This window comes from Pelobates fuscus, chromosome 5, assembly GCF_036172605.1.
Source record: "Pelobates fuscus isolate aPelFus1 chromosome 5, aPelFus1.pri, whole genome shotgun sequence".
NCBI classification, from domain to species: Eukaryota; Metazoa; Chordata; class Amphibia; order Anura; family Pelobatidae; genus Pelobates; species Pelobates fuscus.
Genome location: NC_086321.1, coordinates 3,041,452 through 3,066,214, shown reverse-complemented (window position 1 = coordinate 3,066,214; position 24,763 = coordinate 3,041,452). Strand labels below are relative to the sequence as shown.

Here is a 24,763-nt window from a genome sequence, read left to right as displayed (position 1 = left end):
GTATATAGTGCATGTAGTGTGTGTGTATATAGTGCATGTAGTGTGTGTATATAGTGCATGAGGTGTGTGTGTATAGTGCATGTAGTGTGTGTGTGTATATAGTGCATGAGGTGTGTGTATATAGTGCATGCAGTGTGTGTGTGTGTGTGTGTGTGTGTGTGTGTGTGTGTGTATAGTGCATGAGGTGTGTGTATATAGTGCATGTAGTGTGTGTATATAGTGCATGTAGTGTGAATATATAGTTCATGAGGTGTGTGTACATAGTGCATGTAGTGTGAGTATATAGTGCATGAGGTGTGTGTAAGTATATAGTGCATGTGGTGTGAGTATATAGTGCATGTAGTGTGTGTGTATATAGTGCATGAGGTCTGTGTATATAGTGCATGGAGTGTATGTGTGTATATAGTGCATGTAGTGTGTGTGTATATAATGCATGAGGTGTATGTATATAGTGCATGAGGTGTGTGTATATAGTGCATGTACTGTGTGTGTGTGTGTATATAGTGCATGTCGTGTGTGTGTATATAATGCATGAGGTGTGTGTATATAGTGCATGAGGTGTGTGTGTATATAGTGCATGAGGTGTGTGTATATAGTGCATGAGGTGTGTGTATATAGTGCATGTAGTGTGTGTGTATATAGTGCATGTAGTGTGTGTATATAGTGCACGAGGTGTGTGTGTATAGTGCATGTAGTGTGTGTGTATATAGTGCATGTAGTGTGTGTATATAGTGCATGAGGTGTGTGTATAGTGCATGTAGTGTGTGTGTATATAGTGCATGAGGTGTGTGTATATAGTGCATGCAGTGTGTGTGTGTGTGTGTATAGTGCATGAGGTGTGTATATAGTGCATGTAGTGTGTGTATATAGTGCATGTAGTGTGAGTATATAGTGCATGAGGTGTGTGTATATAGTGCATGAGGTGTGTGTATATAGTGCATGTAGTGTGTGTATATAGTGCATGTAGTGTGAGTATATAGTGCATAAGGTGTGTGTAAGTATATAGTGCATGTGGTGTGAGTATATAGTGCATGTAGTGTGTGTGTATATAGTGCATGAGGTCTGTGTATATAGTGCATGGAGTGTATGTGTGTATATAGTGCATGTAGTGTGTGTGTATATAATGCATGAGGTGTGTGTATATAGTGCATGAGGTGTGTGTATATAGTGCATGTAGTGTGTGTGTGTATATAGTGCATGTAGTGTGTGTATATAGTGCATGTAGTGTGTGTGTATATAATGCATGAGGTGTGTGTGTGTATATAGTGCATGTAGTGTGTGTATATAGTGCATGGGGTGTATGTATATAGTGCATGAGGTGTGTGTATATAGTGCATGAGGTGTGTGTGTATAGTGCATGTAGTGTGTGTGTATATAGTGCATGTAGTGTGTGTATATAGTGCATGAGGTGTGTGTGTATAGTGCATGTAGTGTGTGTGTATATAGTGCATGAGGTGTGTGTATATAGTGCATGCAGTGTGTGTGTGTGTGTGTGTGTGTGTGTATAGTGCATGAGGTGTGTGTATATAGTGCATGTAGTGTGAGTATATAGTTCATGAGGTGTGTGTATATAGTGCATGTAGTGTGTGTATATAGTGCATGTAGTGTGTGTATATAGTGCATGTAGTGTGAGTATATAGCTCATGAGGTGTGTGTATATAGTGCATGTGGTGTGAGTATATAGTGCATGTAGTGTGTGTATATAGTGCATGAGGTGTGTGTATATAGTGCATGGAGTGTGTGTGTATATAGTGCATGTAGTGTGTGTGTATATAGTGCATGAGGTGTGTGTGTATAATGCATGTAGTGTGTGTATATAGTGCATGAGGTGTGTGTGTATATAGTGCATGTAGTGTGAGTATATAGTGCATGCAGTATGTGTGTGTATAGTGCATGTAGTGTGTGTGTATATAGTGCATGTAGTGTGTGTGTATATAGTGCATGTAGTGTGTGTGTGTATATAGTGCATGTAGTGTGTGTGTATATAGTGCATGTAGTGTGTGTGTGTGTATAGTGCATATTGTTGATATTATCTAGTTTTCAATAGATAGTCTTTTGGTGCATCCGTTTTTTTGTAATCTTTTTTATATATATATATATATATATATATATATATATATATATATATATATATATATATATAAAATCTATTTTTTTGGCCATATGGAGCCCGGTCCCCATGGCGGCCTCTTGGCAGCCCTGCCCCCAAGTGTCCCTATTTAGGAGGGACAGTCCCTATTTTGAGCCACAATTCCCTCTATCCCTCTTTTCTAGGATATTGTTGTGTCTGACTGTATAACTGAGCTCCACAGCAATAATACTCCCAGTAATGTGTCTGAGTGTATAACAGAGCTCCACAGCAAAAATACTCCCAATAATGTGTCTGAGTGTATAACAGAGCTCCACAGCAATAATACTCCCAGTAATGTGTCTGAGTGTATAACAGAGCTCCACAGCAAAAATACTCCCAATAATGTGTCTGAGTGTATAATGAATGAGTAATGAGTGACTTAATGAAATCGTTTTGGTGTATAGATCCTGCAAGGTCTAGCAAGCTATTAACAGAGCAGCAGATAATAAATTATAAATTAAACAGAGCTTACAATAAAGGAAGTGTGAACATTAGATGTCTCTTTACAGTAAGTGTTTAGGAAGGATATGTAACTCACATGCAGGGAGGTGTGGCCAGGATTGTATAAACAAAGTGATTTAACTCCTAAATGGCAGAGCATTGAGCAGTGAAACTGCAGTGGCATGATCTATACACCAAAACTGCTTCATTACAGTTGTTTTGGTGACTATAGTGTCCCTTTAAAATCAGAGAGACTAAAAAGGTTATTCATTAAAGTGAGAACTGTCGGAAATGCAAAGCGAATTCCACATTTAAGGCCAAAATAGCTGAACCAGAAACAGAATTGACTGGGAGATATCTGCTAATTTGGCTTAATTTAAACTTCAGTTTCCCAGCAATTCTCACGTTAGTGAATAACCCTCAGAACGTTACTGAGAGAGAGAGTGATAGATGGTGAGAGAGGGAGAAAGAGTGTGTGGGAGAGAGAGGGGGGGTGAGTGGGAGAGGGGTAGAGGGAGAGAGAGTGTGGAAGAGGGAGAAAAAGTATGGGAGAGGAAGAGAAAGAAGGGGTAGAGTGTGGGAGAGAGAGAGAGAGAGAGAGAAAAGGGGAGCGAGAGAGAAGGGGTAGAGAGAGAGAAGGGCAGGGGGTGAGAGGGAGAAGGGAAGGGGTAGATAGAGAGAAAGGAAGGGGGGGAGAGGGAGAAGGGAAGGGGTAGATAGAGAGAAGGGAAGGGGGTGAGAGGGAGAAGGGAAGTGGTAGATAGAGAGAAGGGAAGGGGGTGAGAGGGAGAAGGGAAGGGGGAGAGGGAGAAGGGAAGGGGGAGAGGGAGAAGGGAAGTCGGAGAGGGAGAAGGGGAGAGGGAGAAGGGGAGAGGGAGAAGGGAAGGGGGAGAGAGGGAGAAGAGAGGGGGGAGAGGTAGAAGGGAAGTGGGAGAGAGAGAAGGGAAGGGGGAGAGAGGGAGAAGGGAAGGGAGAGAGGGAGGGAGGGAAAGAGAGGGAAAGGGATAGAGGAAGGGGGAAAGGGTGAGGGAGGGAGAGAAAGGAGAGATGGGAAGAAAGAGAGGAAAGGAGGGAGAGAGAAAGATGGGGAGAGCAGGGACGGGGGAGAGAGAGAGGAAAGAGAGAGAGAGAGATGGAAATACAGGGAGAGAGAAAAGGAGAGAGGTAGATCACTTAAATAAAGAATAATATGTCTACCAGAGAGAAGGAGTCATTGGTGGACAGGAAGACAGTTTGAGTATTGCTCACTTTTTTCACACATCGGGTCTTCGGTGTCAAACACACAAGGGGGGTTGTCAGATGGAGGGGATCCTTTCAGCCAAATGATGGGGTTTCCAGTCCAATTAATTTGCTTTGAGATCCCGTTGTAATGGCCAACAACCTGTGTGAGTAATGAGCCAAATCTCACATTAGAGTCATCAAAATAACCACATGGAGGTAACAACAGCCACAAACCACCAATATGTATCACGTTCACAGTGACCATACGGAACGTTAATCCAGTAACCACCAATATGTACCACGTTCACACTGACCATACGGAACGTTAATCCAGTAACCACCAATATGTACCACGTTCACACTGACCATACGGAACGTTAATCCAGTAACCACCAATATGTACCACGTTTACACTGACCATACGGAAACGTTAATCCAGTAACAACCAATATGTACCACGTTCACACTGACCATACGGAAAGTTAATCCAGTAACCACCAATATGTACCACGTTCACACTGACCATACGGAACGTTAATCCAGTAACCACCAATATGTACCACGTTTACACTGACCATACGGAACGTTAATCCAGTAACAACCAATATGTACCACGTTTACACTGACCATACGGAACGTTAATCCAGTAACCACCAATATGTACCACGTTCACACTGACCATACAGAACGTGAATCCGGTAACCACCAACATGTACCACGTTTACACTGACCATATGGAACGTTAATCCAGTAACAACCAATATGTACCACGTTCACACTGACCATACGGAAAGTTAATCCAGTAACCACCAATATGTACCACGTTCACACTGACCATACGGAAAGTTAATCCAGTAACCACCAATATGTACCACGTTCACACTGACCATACGGAACGTTAATCCAGTAACCACCAATATGTACCACGTTCACACTGACCATACGGAACGTTAATCCAGTAACCACCAATATGTACCACGTTTACACTGACCATATGGAACGTTAATCCAGTAACAACCAATATGTACCACGTTCACACTGACCATACAGAACGTGAATCCGGTAACCACCAACATGTACCACGTTCACACTGACCATACGGAACGTGAATCCAGTAACCACCAATATGTACCACGTTCACACTGACCATACGGAACGTGAATCCAGTAACCACCAATATGGACCACGTTCACACTGACTATATGGAACGTTAATCCAGTAACCACCAATATGTACCACGTTCACACTGACCATACGGAACGTTAATCCAGTAACCACCAACATGTACCACGTTCACACTGACCATACGGAACGTGAATCCAGTAACCACCAATATGTACCACGTTCACACTGACCATACGGAACGTGAATCCAGTAACCACCAATATGGACCACGTTCACACTGACCATATGGAACGTTAATCCAGTAACCACCAATATGTACCACGTTCACACTGACCATACGGAACGTTAATCCAGTAACCACCAATATGTACCACGTTTACACTGACCATACGGAACGTTAATCCAGTAACAACCAATATGTACCACGTTTACACTGACCATATGGAACGTTAATCCAGTAACAACCAATATGTACCACGTTCACACTGACCATACAGAACGTGAATCCGGTAACCACCAACATGTACCACGTTCACACTGACCATACGGAACGTGAATCCAGTAACCACCAATATGTACCACGTTCACACTGACTATATGGAACGTTAATCCAGTAACCACCAATATGTACCACGTTCACACTGACTATACGGAACGTTAATCCAGTAACCACCAATATGTACCACGTTCACACTGACCATACGGAACATGAATCCAGTAACCACACTGAGGTAACAACAGTCACAAGCAAACAAGCAACATGGAGCACTAACGCAGTAAACATTAATATATACCACGCTTACACCAACCACAGAGCGCTAATCCAGTAACCACCAATATGTACCACGTTCACACTGACCATTCGGAACGTGAATCCAGTAACCACCAATTGGTACCACGTTCATACTGACCATACGGAACGTGAATCCAGTAACCACCAATATGTACCACGTTTACACTGACCATACGGAACGTGAATCCAGTAACCACCAATATGTACCACGTTTACACTGACCATACGGAACGTTAATCCAGTAACAACCAATATGTACCACGTTTACACTGACCATATGGAACGTTAATCCAGTAACAACCAATATGTACCACGTTCACACTGACCATACAGAACGTGAATCCGGTAACCACCAACATGTACCACGTTCACACTGACCATACGGAACGTGAATCCAGTAACCACCAATATGTACCACGTTCACACTGACTATATGGAACGTTAATCCAGTAACCACCAATATGTACCACGTTCACACTGACTATACGGAACGTTAATCCAGTAACCACCAATATGTACCACGTTCACACTGACCATACGGAACATGAATCCAGTAACCACACTGAGGTAACAACAGTCACAAGCAACATGGAGCACTAACGCAGTAAACATTAATATATACCACGCTTACACCAACCACAGAGCGCTAATCCAGTAACCACCAATATGTACCACGTTCACACTGACCATTCGGAACGTGAATCCAGTAACCACCAATTGGTACCACGTTCATACTGACCATACGGAACGTGAATCCAGTAACCACCAATATGTACCACGTTTACACTGACCATACGGAACGTGAATCCAGTAACCACACTGAGGTAACAACAGTCACAAGCAAACAAGCAACATGGAGCACGAACGCAGTAAACATTAATATATACCACGCTTACACCAACCACAGAGCGCTAATCCAGTAACCACTGCTAAATATCACTTTCACTTCAACCACATGAAGTGCTAATCCAGTAACGACTAATATATACCACGTTCACACCGACCACACGGGGCACTAATCCAGTAACCACTAACATATACCACGTTCACACCAACAACACAGGGCACTAATACAGTAACCACTAATACATATCACGTTCACACCAATATATACCAATAATAACCACACAGGACACTAATACAGTAATGACTAATATATACCACGTTTACACTGACCACATGAGGAACTAATCCAGTAACCGCTAACATATACCACGTTCACACCAACAACACAGGGCACTAATACAGTAACCACTAATATATACCACGTTCACACCAACCACACAGGGCACTAATACAGTAACCACTAATACATATCACGTTCACACCAATATATACCAATAATAACCACACAGGGCGCTAATCCAGTAACCACTAATATATACCACGTTCACACCAACCACACAAGGCACTAATACAGTAATGACTAATGTGACGAAACCAACCTCACCACTGGGCCCTGGAGAAGCCTGTTTGCAAGCCTCCTACCTACTGACTATGGCCCCTGGGTTATTTGGGGCATATTGTACTGTATATTGCTGCTACTGGCCCTTTTAACAGCATCTATGGACTCATTGGGACTTTTGGGTCCCTTTAAGACTGTGAAGCATATTCTAGTGTACTGCCTGTAATATTATATATGTATTTATATATGTGTTAAGTTTATCCTGGGTGATTTGTATGCAGCATTCACTGATTGTTCAGTAGAATCACTCCATTCAGTATATTGAGTGAAACTACCAAACAACCAGACCACCCAGGAATAAGTGTGCCTCCAATTACCGTTTGCAACAATGTTGCAAACGGGTAATTGGCAATCAGTGCAGTGTGGTCTGTGTCCTCTGGGTGGCCGCCATTCGGGAGCCGAACACGTGGCGGCGGCCATCTTAAACTACCGAACAGCGGTGTCTTGCCGTCGAGTGTCTGGAACTAAAATCGGACACTTGACTAGGCAAACACCGCTGAGACCTCCATACTTCCAGAAATTCGTATAGAAACTACCGAATGACCCGCCGTTCGGTAGAAAGAACCCCACAAACAAGGGAATTCAGGGCCAAAATGCATGGAACTGTTTTCGGATACTTTACCCATGCGGTCGGTCAAATATTTGGAACCCCATATCTCCCGAACCGTTCATCCGAATGACTTGAATTTTGAATATGTTGTCCCCCTGAATAAGGGCTATCCAGCGATGCTGGATTTAAAGGTGTTCCCCCTGTTTTTGGGGTACATCCAGAACTTGGCTGAAAAGGTGTACCGGATAATTGGGTTTAATGTTATCTGAGGGGAGGGGATGTGTGGGCTGAACCATGTATGTGATTGGTTATTTTATGCCTCCCCCTGGGTGTGGCCTGTATGTGTACTCATGTAATAAAAACCAGGCTGGGTGCCCCAGCACCTCAGATCACTGCTTGACCTTCAACACGGAGCCTTGTCTCGTTCTTGGGGGGATTCACTGTATGCTGTTGGAGATTGACTGCTAGGAGTGTAAGCTGATGTCTGCTTTTCCTATTCATCTGCTAGCAGCTATTCGTGAGGTTCCAGCTTGGAGTGCTATCTTATTCCCTGGTATGCAGTTCGGGAGTTTGATGCATTCGCCTATAGCCAATTCGTGAGTTTTGATGTTCTGCAGTAGCTGTGCCTTTCTGAGATTATTGCCTAAGGGGATTATTGCCTAAACGGATTTTAACCCCTCATATGCTGAAACGGTCCGTTACAACTAATATATACCACATTCACACCAACCACACAGAGTACTAATACAGTAACCACTAACATAAACCACGTTCACACCAACCACACAGGGCACTAATACAGTAACGACTAATATATACCACGTTCACACCAACCACACAGAGCACTAATCCAGTAACCACTAACATATACCACGTTCAGGGCACTAATCCAGTAACGACTAATATATACCATGTTCACACTGACCACACAGAGCACTAATCCAGTAACCACTAACATATACCACGTTCAGGGCACTAATACAGTAAAGACTAATATATACCACGTTCACACTGACCACACAGGGCACTAATCCAGTAACCACTAACATATACCATGTTCAGGGCACTAATACAGTAAAGACTAATATATACCACGTTCACACTGACCACACAGGGCACTAATCCAGTAACCACTAACATATACCACGTTCACACCAACCACACAGGGCACTAATACAGTAACGACTAATATATACCATGTTCACACCAACTTCACGAAGCACTTATCCAGTAACCACTAATATATACCACGTTCACACTGACCACACAGAGCACTAATCCAGTAACTACATGGTTTGGCCTGTATTCAGATTTGTCAAAGGGTAAATATAGTGTGTGTGTGTGGGTGTAGAGTTTGTAAAGTAATTAATACTTACTTAAAATAAAAAATAAAAACTGAAAACTAATTCCCTCTTCCCTGTTGTTACCTTGCAGGGAGGAGGGCATACTGATCTCTGGTGGTCCAGTGTGCTGGGAATCTGGTCTGCACCACCACCTCTGTATGTGATATTTGTAATGGATGTATGTACTGTGTGTGAGATATGTGTGTATGGACTGTGTGTTATATTTGTGATGGTTAATTAATTCATATTAAAAAATAAAAATGCATGTAGACCATTGTGTGAATGTGGATGTGTTTTTTTGCAGTCAGATGCACACAGTCCCACAGTCAGACAGTCAGGTACGCATTAAGATGCACACAATTATACACATATACTATAAAATACAGTCATATGCACACAGTCCCAGGCACACACATACACTTACAGGCAGACAGTCATGTGGCGGAACCAGCCTCGCCACTGGGCATTTGAGAAGACTGATTGCCAGCCTCCTGCCATGTGACTATGGCCCCTGGGATGTATTGCCTGCTCTCCTGTACTGCTGAGGTTTGCTACCAACTTGTGGAACTATTTTCGTCCAGAAAGTCTGTGCGGTCGGTCAAAAATTCAAAGATCCATAACTCCCGAACCCTTTAACCGAATGAGCTGGATTTTGGATATGTGGTTCCCCTGAACCAGGGCTATCTGGGGATACTGGATCTAAAGACGTACCCCCTGTTTTTGGGGTACATCCAGAACTTGGGTAAAATAATGTGTGTGTTAATTATGTTAAAAGTTGATCTGAGGGGAGGAGACATGGGGGTTGTACCATGTATGTGATTGGTTATTGTGCTAATTATGTAGGTGTAGCCCTTCCCAGTGCAGTATTGCATAAAAGGAGACCCCTGTCAATAAACCTTAGTTCTGCTTGACCTTTCAAAACGTAGCCTCGTCTCGTTCTTGGAGGGGTACCGTTACTCTGTTCCAGTTGACAGCTATGCCTGACTCTACCCTTGGATTTCGTGGATGGGATTAAGAGCTCCATTACTACAGCAGCTTGCCAGGAAAAGGACGTCTCCAACGGCAGATACTCCCTTACTACCTGGGTAGCCGTTACATTGGTGGCAGCGGTGGGATGGTCCTTTTCATCCACAAAGCAAGTGCTGAATGGAGTCCCAGTATGCTAGATTGAAGAGACCCACACTAAAAGATCTGTTGGAGACTAGGGGAAGGAGTGCCAGCAACCGACCACGGAGAGAGCTGATAGCTGACCTACTGGAACTGGATGAGATGGATAGATCTATGGAGGTCACTGAACAACAGGCCCCTGTCAGCGAGGATGACGAGATTACCAGTAGGGTACAGCGGAGGTTATCCATGTACCCAGCAACTTCCGTGGAACTAACTGAACGACTGTTCCTGGAAGCGAGAGCGGAGATTCGAGACCAGAGGGGATACGAAATTGAGCTGGTAAGAGCTAGACAACCTATTACACAGACAGCTCCTACTCCCCCACCCGCTGCTGCAGTAAAGAAAATACCATTTACTGCATTTAAAACATTTGTGGAAAGTGAAGAGGAAATTGATGGATATTTGGCTGACTTTGAGAGACAGTGCTCACTACACCAAGTACCACCAGAGCAATGGGTCACTATCCTGGCTGGGAAATTATCAGGAAAACCAAATGAGGCTTTTCGAGCACTTACTGCAGAGGATATATCACAGTATCAACGGGTAAAAGATGCACTGCTCACCAGGTATGCTGTAACCCCAGAAGCGTACTGCCGCCGCTTCTGGGAGTCCAAAAAGAAGGCTGTGGACTCCCACATGAAATGGGACAACCGGTTACAAAGGGTGGCATCACATTGGGTCCAAGGGTGCAAGGCCAACACCGGAGAGGAAGTATTGCAGCTGTTCCTAATGGAACATTTCTTCCAAGATCTGTCCGCGGATATACAAGACTGGGTACGAGATCACCATCCCGCTAACTTAAATGAGGCGGCTCGGCTAGCGGATGAGTACACGGAAACAAGGAAAGTAAGCCAGGGTACTACACGACCGCCCCAACCGCCACCTCACGCCCAGAGTTCTGGGCTCCAGTACCCTCCGGACCGCCACGTCCTCAGGGGTCTAACAACTACCCCCGGGATTCGTCTAGGGTGACGTGCCATCGCTGCAGCAACACGGGACATATTGCTCGTTATTGCCCTTTGGGATTTACAAATAACAACTGGAGACGCACAACACCCAACACAGAGGCCACTCCATCACGTCCCTCTGCGGCCCACTGCCTAGAGACCGAGGTGGGTCCTGAGGAATGTCTGGGAATTTTGTATGAGGCAGATCCAATACAAGCTGCCTCTCCAGATAACCGTCAGCATCACCGCCAGGAGGTAAGTGTGAATGGACAAGTAGCACAAGGCCTAAGAGATACCGGGGCTACCATCACTTTGATTCAGAAACATCAGGTGAAGCCAGAAAATGTGTCCACTCGCACAGTTGCTGTCCGGGTCGCAGGGGGGGCTGTATTTCGCTTACCCACTGCCCGGGTGCACTTAGACTGGGGACTCGGGTCGGGAAATACCACAGTTGGCATCATGGACAACCTACCTGCCGAGGCAGTGTTTGGCAACGACATTGGCCCTCTGACTTCGGCTTATTTACCTTCTCCTGCCGCTGCTTGTCCCGTGGCCACCCGCTCACAGACCCGTATCGCAGATGATCATACAACAGGCCGGGAGACCCAGGTAAGCCAAGAACCGACCTGTAAGCCCACTACGGTAGGGAGACCCATAGCTTGGGACACCCCAGAGGAGTTTGGGAGGGAAACTAGAGAGGACCCCACCCTCCAAAAGTATAGAGAATTAGCAGATAGTAGAGGGGATGAGCGGGAGCGTTTTATATGGCATGGTGACAGGTTATATAGATTGACTGAAGGCAGAAAGAGAGGCTGTGTCCTTTCGCAGAAGCGCCAACTAGTGGTACCCAGAAAGTACCGGTTGGAACTTCTCCTAATTGGCCACGACATTCCGTTGGCAGGGCATCTAGGGGGTAACCGCGCCACCTACAGGATCACCCAGACCTTCTTTTGCCCGGGGATCTCGAAGGATGTGCGACGTTACTGCAGCACTTGTGACGTATGCCAACGGGTAGGGAAGAGATGGGATCATCCTAAAGCTCGACTGTCACCTATGCCCGTGATCGAGGAACCAGGGTGGCCGTCGACCTAGTAGGACCCCTACCTAACCCCAGTCCCTCTGGTAAGAAGGGAGGGTGGACTATACTTCCCGCTACCCGGAAGCCGTCGCTCTGACGAATATCCAGGCTGACACTGTTGCCAGTGCTCTCGTCGGGATATTCACCAGAGTGGGATTTCCTCAGGAAATCCTATCTGACAGAGCGACTCAGTTTACCGCAGACCTAACCCAACAGTTATGGAAGGTCTGCGGTATTAAGACCCTGCTTAGTTCACCGTACCACCCTCAGACTAACGGTCTCTGTGAACGCTTTAATGGTACCCTAAAGCAATTGCTGCGGACCTTTACGGCGGAATACAGAGACTGGGAGCGATTCTTGCCGCACCTCTTGTTTGCCTATCGAGAGGTACCGCAGGAACCCATAGGGTTCTCTCCAATCGAGCTGCTCTATAGACGGAGAGTGCGAGGCACCCTCGACCTCATCCGAGAGCACTGGGAGGGAGAGATAGAACATGAGGGTGTTCCCATTGTATCATATGTGCTGGAGATGCGGAACCGCATGGGGCACTTAGCCAGGATGGCCCGAGAACACCTCCAGGTGGCCCAGGGCCGTCAGAAACATTGGTACGATCGGGGCGCCCGTCAGAGAACGTTTCCAGTGGGCCAGAAGGTTCTGGTGCTTAGACCTGTTAAAGGAAATAAGCTCCAGACCTCCTGGCAGGGCCCTTACAAAGTAGTAGCGCAAGTCTGCGATACTACATATGTAATTGCCAGCAGCAAAGGAGTATCAAGAAAGACCAGAGGATGTAGCAGCCATATGTATCCCGGCCACTGAAGACCCTGACAGCTTACCTATCCCAGATCTGTTAGCCGACTCGGAGCCTAAAACTCTGCTCAATACAGTACAGCTAGGGGAGCGGTTAACTCCCGCAGAAAAGGGGCAGATCCGACAATTACTAACTGAGAAAGGGTTGACGTTTTCCCAGGAGCCAGGGTACACTTCCTTAGCGACTCACTACGTAGAGACCCCAGGACAAAACCCTCTCAGACAGACTCCCTACAGAATCCCTGAAGCGGTAAAAGAGGAGATGAGGAAGGAGATACAAGAGATGTTAAGACTGGAGGTTATAGAGCCGTCCAACAGCCCCTGGGCCTCGCCCGTTGTCCTAGTCCCCAAAAAGGACGGAACGACCCGGTTCTGTGTCGATTATCGACGCCTCAATGACAGAACCGTGACCGATGCCTACCCCATGCCCCGGGTGGACGAACTATTAGATCGTATTGCCAGGGGACGCTATCTGACCACCATCGATCTGTGCAAAGGGTATTGGCAGATTCCCCTGGCCAAGGAGGCTATCCCTAAGTCGGCGTTTGTCACTCCATTTGGCTTATACCAATTCAAGGTCATGCCATGTGGGATGAAAAACGCCCCAGCTACCTTTCAGCGCTTAGTGGACCATCTCCTTGATGGCTTCCAGGATTTCGCTTGCGCGTACCTGGATGACATTGCGATCTATAGTGAGACCTGGGGGGAACACCTGAGACATGTTGAGGCTGTACTGGATCAGATTAGGGCCGCAGGCCTAACCCTGAAACCAGAGAAATGTAATTTCGGGATGGCCGAAGTCCAGTACTTGGGACACAGAGTGGGGTGTGGGAAACAACGACCAGAACCTGCACAGGTTGAGGCTGTAGCCAAGTGGCCAACACCCCACACGAAGATCCAGGTATTGGCATTCTTAGGGACAGCAGGATATTACAGGAAATCTGTCCCTGACTATAGTACCATCGCTAAACCTCTGACAGATTTGACAAAAAAGAATTTGCCTAGGGTCGTCCTGTGGTCTCCCGCCTGTGAAACAGCATTCCAAACCTTGAAACAAGCCTTGATCAACGCACCTGTTCTATCTGCCCCCGTCCCTAACAAAAGATTTGTCGTCCATACAGATGCGTCCATGTACGGACTGGGGGCAGTTCTAAGCCAGATCGTGGATGATGGAGGGGAACACCCTGTCGCGTACCTAAGTAGAAAGTTATTACCCAGGGAAGTGAGTTACGCGGCAGTGGAAAAGGAATGTTTAGCCCTAGTTTGTGCTCTAAAGAAACTCACACCCTACCTGTATGGTCAGTGTAACGGCTACCCTGGTAGTGAGAGGGTATCAGCCGTTGGAGACGTCCTTTTCCCTGGCAAGTCGCTGTGTAGTAATAGAGCTGGTATAATCCCATCCACAAGATCCAGGGGGAGAGTCAGGTTCAGCAATCCCCTTCCAAGAACGAGACGAGGCTACGTTTTGAAGGGTCAAGAAGAACTCAGATTTATTGACAGGGGTCTCCTTTTATGCAATACTGCCCTGGGAAGGGCTACACCTACATAATTATCACAATAACCAATCACATACATGGTACAACCCCCACGTCTCCTCCCCTCAGATAAACATTTAACATAATTAACACACACATAATTTTACCCAAGTTCTGGATGTACCCCAAAAACAGGGGGTACATCTTTAAATCCGGTATCCCCAGATAGCCCTGGTTCAGGGGAACCGCATATCCAAAATCCAGCTCATTCTGTTAAAGGGTACGGGAGTTATGGATCTTTGAAGTTTTGACCAACCGCACAGACTTTCTGGCCGAAAATAGTTCCACAAGTTTTGGCCTTGCGTCGGTCTCCGTTCGTGCATAAAAACCCCACGAAATCCTTGCCATCCATAGTTATCTCGGTGTTCGCTAGAATCCCCATGCAAGGTGTAGTCTTTCTACCGAATGGCTGGTCGTTCAGTAGTTCCAGCACGAAGCTACGTTATCCTGGAGGTCTCAGCGGTGTTCGCTGTTTGCGTATCCGTTTTTAGTTCCAGGCGATTGCTGGCAAACACCGCTGTTTGTGCTTAAGATGGCTGCGAACACGTGCAAAGTCCCGAAATGGCGGCCACCTATGCTTAACACAAAGGATTCGTGCTGAACCATGCGAACGGCTGAAATAGAGCTGGGAGGTAAAATATCACTTAATTAACAGCAGGGTGGTCCGGTGTTCGGTAGTTTGGTTCGTTCTTTTACAGGTTGAATTTCTACCGTACAGATGGCATAAAATGAACAAATTCTCCTGATTATTCCATATGAACCATGTAATCCATTCCAGGGTGGTTATAGTCTCTGAAAAAGGGCTGACTTGGCAACAAATATTCCCAGGTAATGGTAAGGTTCTGTTACAGAACTGCAGGGCCATAGTCGCAGAGCAGGATGCTAGCAATAAGTCTTCTCCAATGCCCAGTGGCAAATGGCAGTTTGTCACATATCTCCCCTTTGGGGGGAAGACTAACCAGGCACCTGACCTTCTGTCGGTCAGTGCCTCCATTAGTCGATCCACCAACGCACAATAAGCCAGTGCTAGAGCAGCCCCCCCACAACAACACAGTGCAAGAGCAGCCCACCCACTACAAACAGTTACTGCACCTGGGTATTTCGCTGTGGTGATGGGGCAACATGCTGAGGGGACTTGAGGGTAGTTGGGGATACCGGATTTAAAGATGTACCCCCTGTTTTTGGGGTACATCCAGAACTTGGGTAAAATTATGTGTGTGTTAATTATGTTAAAGGTTGATCTGAGGGGAGGAGACGTGGGGGTTGTACCATGTATGTGATTGGTTATTGTGATAATTATGTAGGTGTAGCCCTTCCCAGGGTAGTATTGCATAAAAGGAGACCCCTGTCAATAAACCTTAGTTCTGCTTGACCTTTCAAAACGTAGCCTCGTCTCGTTCTTGGAGGGGATCTATTGTACCGTTACTCTGTTCCAGTTTACAGCTATGCCTGACTCTACCCTTGGATTTCGTGGATGGGATTAAGAGCTCCGTTACTACAGCAGCTTGCCAGGAAAAGGACGTCTCCAACGGCAGATACTCCCTTACTACCTGGGTAGCCGTTACATCTCCCAGGGGCCATAGTCAGCAGGCAGGAGGCAGGCAAACAGGCTTCTCCCAGTGCCCAGTGGCGAGGTTGGTTTCGCCACATTTCTCCTCTTTCCCAACAAGACTAACAAGGTATCTGACCTCCTGTCGGTCAGTGCTTTGGTTAGTCCAGCAACCCACCCACAAAACATAATCAACAGAGTGGCCCAACCACAAGAATTGGTTACTGCACCTTGGCTAGTGGGTAGCTTGTCCATGTCCAGGGGCTCCACCACGGTTTTGGGGGGGTACTAGCCCTCCGGATCGATGGGTTGCTGAGTGGGCAGAGACCATCTGCACCGGTGGGGAGCTTAGTGTCTCCCCTTGGTGGGCTACGCTGCCGCTGGGGAGAAGGGGTAACAGGCTCCTCTTCCTGCAACACTCTCCCTTGTTTTAGGGGGGGGCCGACTGTCTCCCCTTCCAATAAATTGTCCTACTTTTGGGAAGGGGGATCAGCTGTCTCCCCTTCCTGTAAGACATTCTGCCACTGGGGAGAGGGATCGCCTGTCCCTTCTCCCAATAACACCCTTGGTTTCTGGAGATGGAGGGCGACACTCTCCTCTCCTGGTACTATACTTGACCGTTGGGGAGAGAGACAGACTGTCTCCTCTCCCTGAAACACTGTCCTTCGGGGAAGGAAGACCGACCATCTCCCCTTCCACTATCACATCCAGCCTCTGGGGAGTGAGACCGGTTGTCTCCCCTCCCTGTAAGGCACTCTGCCGCTGGGGAGAGAGACCGCCTGTCTCTTCTCCCAACATAACACTTAGCTGCTGGGAGGTAGGACAGCACTCTCCTCTCCCTGGGTTGCACACTGTGGAGAGGGACCGACTGTCCCTACTCCTACCATATCTATCTGTGGTTGGCGATCTGTGCCGGCTGCCCAGCATCTTTGTAGGGCCGGTGGAGAGATCTCGGTCTTCCCTCCACCTGTCAGCTGAGGGTCTTCCCAGGACCAGTCGATAAGGTCTCCCACCTCTGGGTCTGGTTGGGGGGTAGGTGGTACAGACCCCAGGTCTCCTGATGACGGGCTTAGTTGTTGGGGAGGAGGGACGAAACTCAACGCTCCCAATGGTGTACAGTCCATAAGCCCCATCAGGTTAGAAACAGGCTGCGTTAACAAATAAAAGGGCATAATCCTGTTTAAACTCCCACTGCTCTGGTGGTACCTGCAAGCTGACTGACTGGAGCTGATTAGGTGCTGGTAGTCCTGCTCCAGTTCCCATTCCTGGACAGCCAATTCAATCAGGTTTGGCCTTAGGTCTTCAGCCATAGGGAGGTCCAGCATGGCCTCTCTGTAGGCAAATATGTCCCAAAGTCGTGACTCGGTCGCACTCCCAAAGTCCGGTTCTGCAAAGGCCCCCCACAATAAACCAGGGCCATTGTAATCTTTGCCCTCTGGTTTGTCAAATGTGGCCAGTCCGGGAACACGCTGAACCACGTACCAATGTAGCGCTTGGTACGCATCATCGAGACCCAGTTCCCTCCATGCCAGTGAATCAAGCTGGATCACCAACTCCTCCCTGTGCTGGTCTCCCAGGATAGGCATTCGTAGGGCCACTTGAGCTTGTAGTCGGTGCTCCTTGCTGGGGAGACGCTCACCCCGCCAACGCTGGACACCCTCTAGGGTTTCTTACCACATCTCCTGTTGGGCATCCTCTCTGCATGCCAACCTGGTTGCCTCTGCTATAGGCTTATCCAGTATGGCCAAGATGCTCTGTAACCTCTGGTTAAACCCAAATACATATGTACTTTTGAAATCTGACCCCACACATCAATTCAATTTACATTTAAGAAATATTTTAGAACAAGCTAAAAATAATGAAATTATTTCTCAAAAAAACTTTTTATATTTATTTCAAAAAAATCCTATTATCCCCATTTTTTATTTTCTTCCCAAGACTCATAAACGTCTCCCTAACCCACCAGGCCGCCCGATTATAAGCGGGATCAATTCGATTACTGCCAATTTATCTGCTTTTGTAGACTCTTTTTTGCAGAAATATGCTCAGAATTCACCTTCCTATGTTAAAGACACAAAATCGTTTTTGCAAGAAATCGAAAACATTGAGTGGGATTCGGAATATAGTTGGGCTACTCTGGACGTCACATCCCTATATACAGTTATCAGTCATTCATTAGGGCTAGAGGCGATAGACCATTTCATGGCCCAAGACCCTGATTTACCACAGGACTTAAAAACGTTCAATTTTTTTGCTGTTAAATTTATTTTAGAGCACAATTATTTCTTTTTTAATGGTAAATTTTATTTACAGATCACGGGGACCGCCATGGGCACCAGGTTTGCCCCCAGTTATGCCAATACATATGTTCGCAGATGGGAAGAGCTATTTGTGTGGTCTGGGCATGACTGGAGGGAAAACCTGGTGCTCTGGCGGCGCTATATTGACGATGTGATTATTATTTGGAAAGGGTCTTCTAGTTCGTTTTCTGAGTTCGTTGAATTTTTAAACTCTAATCAATATAATCTGGTCTTTACCCCAGTTTGGAGTAAAGACACAATTAATTTTCTGGACCTTACATTGTTCAGTGAAGCTGGTCAGATACGCACTAAATGCTATTTCAAGCCAACAGATGGCAATGGTTTTGTACATCAGGATAGCTGTCACCATAAGCCATGGCTCAATGGGATAGCTAAGAGTCAATTTACAAGACTTAGACGCAATTGTTCACATGATCATGATTTTCACACTCAATCACACCATATTAAAAGGAAATTACTAGAAAAGGGATATAAGAGAAATGCCTTGGAAAAAGAAATTCGTCACTTAACACAAATTAAAAGGAACACGTTATTGGAGGACAAACTTATCCCTGACACCACAGATAACCGATTTAGATCTGCTTTTCTGACTCAGTACAACACTGACCATAGGAAGATTAAAAAGGGAATACAAAATCACTGGTCAATACTATTGCAAGATCCAGTGCTGGGAAAACATCTATCCCAACACCCCCAAGTGATCTTTAAAAAGAATCAAAATCTAAAGAACATGCTGGCTCCCAGCTACGCTATTAAAACTTCTCCCACTAACACCAATACGGGATCTTGCAGGGGATGCAATGTATGCAAAGCCTGTAGAACTGTGTCCATTGTAAGATCTGACACCTTTTCCAGTCACACCACTGGGAGGATATATCACATCAAATCAGATATCAGCTGCCACACGGACTTTGTAGTTTATTTACTGCAGTGTCCGTGTGGCAGACAGTATGTGGGTCGTACTACGAGAATTTTGAAAGTTCGTATTCTTGAGCACCTGAACAACATCAGGAAGGGGTTAACTACCCATTCGGTTTCTGCCCATTGCAGCACATGCCCTCTCTTTTCATGGAAACCGTTCAGATGTATGGGTATTGAGAGAGTCGTACCCCATTTGCGTGGGGGCGATAGGATTAAGAACTTATCCCAAAGGGAAACCTTTTGGATTCACCAATTACAAACACTAGAGCCTATGGGATTGAACGTAGACATTGATCTGATCTGTTTCCTATAAAGTATAGTGGTTCTTTGGTCCGCTTGTATTTTAATTTGTTGATAGATCAATATTTGCTTATCTCTCTCTCTTTTCCCATTCCTAGAGGTAGTGGTATGGACCTATGTTCTTATACCACACTCTGTATACACTGTGGAAATGGAATCAGGTTGTCCACAATTGGACCTATTATCCAGTTAAGGACGTATCATTGTGTGGAATATACACATATATATATAAAAAATATACTTAAGGTGGATGTATCCAATATACTTTTCATTCATATATAACATATTTTTGGGCTATTCTAATTAAATTTGTATTGAGTTTTATGGGGCATTTGATCGAAGCCCCCACATTATAACTGTCTACTTATTTCCTTAAAAAGAAGATAGCCGTTATTACTATTATTCTCCATTACCCAATTAAGGGTGTTTCACTGGGATAAATACACATTTATATATGAAGAGTGTTCTGAAGGTAGATATGTATATTATTATTATTATTATTATTTAAATTGTATATTTTATAACTCTAAATAATTCTAAATGAAATTAAATATATTTGAACCTAAACGGGGCACTTTAGTAAATATAATCTATATAGATGTAAGTACTATTTTTTCAAACTCATATATTATAGTTATTCCAACATGAAATTATAAATAAATTGCATTTTGCATTGATTTCTATGGGGCACAAGCGATGTATGTTGCATAAACCCATTTCTCCATTTTTGCTGCCGATATTATTATGCTTTCTCTTGATAAATTCATATCTGTTTAAAATTCCTATTCTCTGGGACTGTTCTCCTGGCGACCACCAGATGGCCACATCATTACACATCCCAACCTCTTTGAATTTCACTGCTGGAACGCATGATTCAGTGGAACGCGGAAGTGAAGGCTCACTTCCGGTTCCGGTTTTCGGCCGATACAGAACGCGGGAATTTCAACTAACACTGAAAGAAATCAGCTGGATATGACCTACTGTTCCACCAATGAGGGAGGAAACAAAGGAGGACGCCCAGATGATCACCAATCAACTCAGGGGCTAGCCCTATAAAACAGGACTGGTGGGAGGGTGGGAGTAGGCTGTATTTTTTCATTCTGTCATTTCTGCATGTAATTTTATTCATTTGGTCCCTGAGGAAGTTCCAGTTTTTGAACGAAACGCGTAGGACCTCTTTTTTAAGCCTGTATTTCTACTTTTATTGCTGGGTGATTTTTCATCCTTAATAAATTGTTTTATTTTTTCCACCACCTTGGAAGTCCTGTTTTTTCACTTATCGTTTGGAGCAAGTGGAGAAAGGCATCAGCCCCCCATCACAATCGGGGGAGGCACCTTAGAAACGCTATCTTTTCATCTACATCTCGTGAGTGCATTTCATGATCACTTACTAATTATTTAATGTAGATTTACACTATGTACACTTTTGTTTTTCAATTATAGATTTCTCAGCCGTATCCCAAATATTCCTGTTGTCTTGTATTTTGAAGAGAGCTTTAGTTTGCTGGGATGGAGAAGACGTCTGGGTGCCGGGATGGAGAGAGATTTGGGACAATATAATTGATGATTATTCCTGCATTATTTGGTACATCTAATGGCTAAAGAAGGATGTGTATTGCCAATGCAGAAAAAGCAAGTTTTCATTGTCCATGTATCGTAGCCTGGAGACCGAGCAAAGATGTGAATAACCTCTATAAACAATAGAGAAATGTGAAGCTGACGAAAGCAGACACATCAAAGGACTCCTTCTCTATCTGTCTTAAGTCCCAGATAACCATTTTGCAGTATTTTTCAAATGAATAAACATGAATGTGAAAAATATTTCATCTATAAACAAAGTTTTCCAGCCAAATACTCATCATAAAATTGTAGTTTCCTGACAGCAGAAGGTACAAAGTGATCATATTTATCTGTTTTTTTTTTTATAATTCCTTAAAACAGACCTTTCTGCAAAGCATCAACACGCAGCAACACTGCTCCCCAACCCGCAACGACACTGCGCCCCAACCCGCAACGACACTGCGCCCCAACCCGCAACGACACCGCCCCAACCCGCAATGACACTGCGCCCCAACCCGCAATGACACTGCGCCCCAACCCGCAGCGACACTGCGCCCCAACCCGCAACGACACTGCGCCCCAACCCGCAACGACACTGCGCCCCAACCCGCAGCGACACCACCCCAACCCGCAACGACACTGCGCCCCAACCCGCAGCGACACTGCGCCCCAACCCGCAGCGACACTGCGCCCCAACGCGCAGCCACACTGCGCCTCAACATTTGGGAACAACCCCCTTTCAATCCCTTTCATGTTTGAGACCCAGGGGGCAATTGCCCAACAAGCCCCCTACCTGCCCTCCCATGATCACTATTTTACTTTCCATCCACGATTTTTCATATTCTGATTTAATGGCAGTAGTAAGACTGGCTAAAATATTGCTCAAATGCTCTGACTTTGGAGGGGGCGGTGAATGAGCAGCAAGAACAGTCTGCGAGGCCACGCTACAGAGAGGGTAACAGCCGCAAATAGGGTAGGGAGGGAGCAAGAGACATGGAGGGGGGTAAAATACACAGAGGAGTAGGAGACACAAAGAGGGGTAAAAGACATAGAGGTACAAGATGTAGTGGGGTAAGAAACACAAGGAAGGGTAAGAGGCACAGGGGTTAAATATACAGTGGGGTAAGAGACATGGCAATAAGAGAGAGAGTAGATTAAGAGACACAGAATTAAGAGATACAGTGGGGTAAAAGACACAGAATTAAGAGATACAGTGGATTAAGAGACACGGAGTTAAGAGATACAGTGGATTAAGAGACACGGAGTTAAGAGATACAGTGGGGTAAGAGACACAGGGTTAAGAGATACCAGTGGGGTAAGAGACACAGGGTTAAGGGATACAGTGGAGTAAGAGACACAGGGTTAAGTGCTACAGTGGGGTAAGAGTCACAGGGTTAAGAGATACAGTGGGGTTCAAGACACAGCGTTAAAAGATACAGTGGAGTAAGAGACATGGGGTTAAGAGATTCAGTGGAGTAAGAGACACAGGGTTAAGAGATACCAGTGGGGAAAGAGACACAGGTGTTACGATTGCCTCCGGTCTAGCAGGAGGTTGGATCGCTTGGATGTCCTGGTTCCCGAAGTCAGAGAGGCGAACGATGCACCCGTCGGTAGAAACCTGCCAGTGTAGAATCTCCCACTAGCTATAGCAAAGCTAGGATTCCCGGATCCCTACAACACGAGTCGAGGCTGCGAGTTGAGGGTGAAACGAACTGACTTTACTGGCACGTAAGCATGGCAAATTATGCAAGTCCCCAGGTCCAAGGACAGCCCCCTGTGGACCTGGTGGGATACAGGTACAATGCAACAAGCCAACCAATCATAAGACATTGTATCATTTGAACTTGCTACCGCCCAGCTTGGAGATAATGAATCCAACGGTTACAGTAATACAATTATCTCCAAGCGCCCAAAACCCACGTTTATTTTACACACAGAAAAACATAGTAAAAATACATAACTCTAACAGTTTAATAGATACTTCGGTACTTTCACCACTCATTTTATAGCTCCAGTCTGTGTGCACTAGTTCACCGAATAGCGACTCAAACTCACGAACCCGCTGCTGTATTTCGAGAGAAAGTCTGTTCGTGTATGTGGGTCGCAAGCTGAAAATGGCGGCCATGTTTTTAGGTGCAACAATAGGCAGCAGGACCTCGGCGTCAACTCGTGGAACTAATAACGGCCAGAGTTGTGCCCGAATTCCCGCTCTCTGGCTGGATGTGGTCGCTGTTCGGTATACGAAGTTAGCCGTCCGTGAAGGGGCACTTAGCCTGCAGTTAACCGCAGCGTTCTACATTCTAATTGAGGCCACACGCCAGATTGAAGGTGGTCCCCGTTCGTGCCTCTTTCGGTAGTTAAACCATCGGTAGATAAGGCACGAAAGGATATATACTGGGCCGTCAATTAGCCTGCGGTTAACCGCAAACCGCAACTCCCTGGGTGATCAATTGGTGGCACATGCTCTCAGCCGGGTGGTCGACCGTTCGGTAGTTTGAGAGGTGACCGGGGTTAAGTGGCGGCACAAGCCAGGAGCCGGGTGGACGGTTGTTCATTTGACGAACCGGGGTATATATAATCCATTCGGGAGAGGGTGCAGCATTCAAGTACCGAAGTCATAATATACAAAATAGTCAATATAATCCGAGTTTGTAACAGTGCTCCCTTTTTGTGGAACACTCTGGCAGACACCGTCTGACCCCTTTTCGGGGCAGACTAAGGCTGTCCAGACCGCTGGTTATGCTGGGCTGAGGTCTGTTTGCCTGGACAACCCGTCGGCGTTGCCATTCTGTTTCCCAGTTCTGTAGGTATTGGTGAAGTTAAAAGGTTGTAACGATAAACTCCACCGTAACAGTCTGCCATTATCCCCAGAGACCCGGTTTAGCCACACCAACGGGTTATGGTCTGTAATCAGAGTGAACTCTTGTCCATACAAATAGGGAGTCAATTTCTTTAGTGCCCACACCAGAGCCAAACACTCCTTTTCCACTGCGGCATAGCTGACTTCTCGTGGCAGGAGTTTTCGGCTGATGTAGGCAATTGGGTGTTCGTTCCCATCGTCTCCTACTTGGCTGAGGACAGCTCCCAGCCCGAACATGGAAGCGTCTGTATGAACAATCAAACGCCGGTTAGGGGCTGGGGCAGCCAAGACAGGAGCATTACTTAGAGCAGTTTTTAGTGTGTTAAACGCTGTTTCACAGTGGGGAGACCACAGGATCTGTCAAGGAAGATTTTTCTTCGTTAAGTCAGTCAGGGGTTTGGCAATAGTACTGTAATCGGGTACGAACCTTCTGTAGTACCCTGCTGTGCCCAGAAAGGCTAATACCTGGGTCTTAGTGGTGGGAGTGGGCCAGTTCGCGACCACCTCTATCTTAGCTGGCAATGGTCGCTGCTTCCTGTATCCCACCCGGTGACCCAGGTATTGCACCTCAGCCATTCCAAAATGGCATTTCTCTGGTTTCAGGGTCAGGCCCGCGGCCCGAATCTGATCCAGAACCATTCCTACA

The 24,763-nt window shown here is 46.0% G+C and overlaps 1 protein-coding gene across 2 annotated transcripts in view; it reads right to left on the bottom strand.

Moving 5' to 3' along the window:
• Nucleotides 1–24,763, bottom strand: part of NPR2 (natriuretic peptide receptor 2) — a 266,856-nt gene that overhangs the window by 132,077 nt on the left and 110,016 nt on the right. For both annotated transcript variants that reach the window (XM_063453527.1, XM_063453528.1), the window contains exon 6: nt 3,821–3,953. In XM_063453527.1, the coding sequence (XP_063309597.1) occupies nt 3,821–3,953 (133 nt within the window). The remainder of the gene's footprint in view (nt 1–3,820; nt 3,954–24,763) is intronic.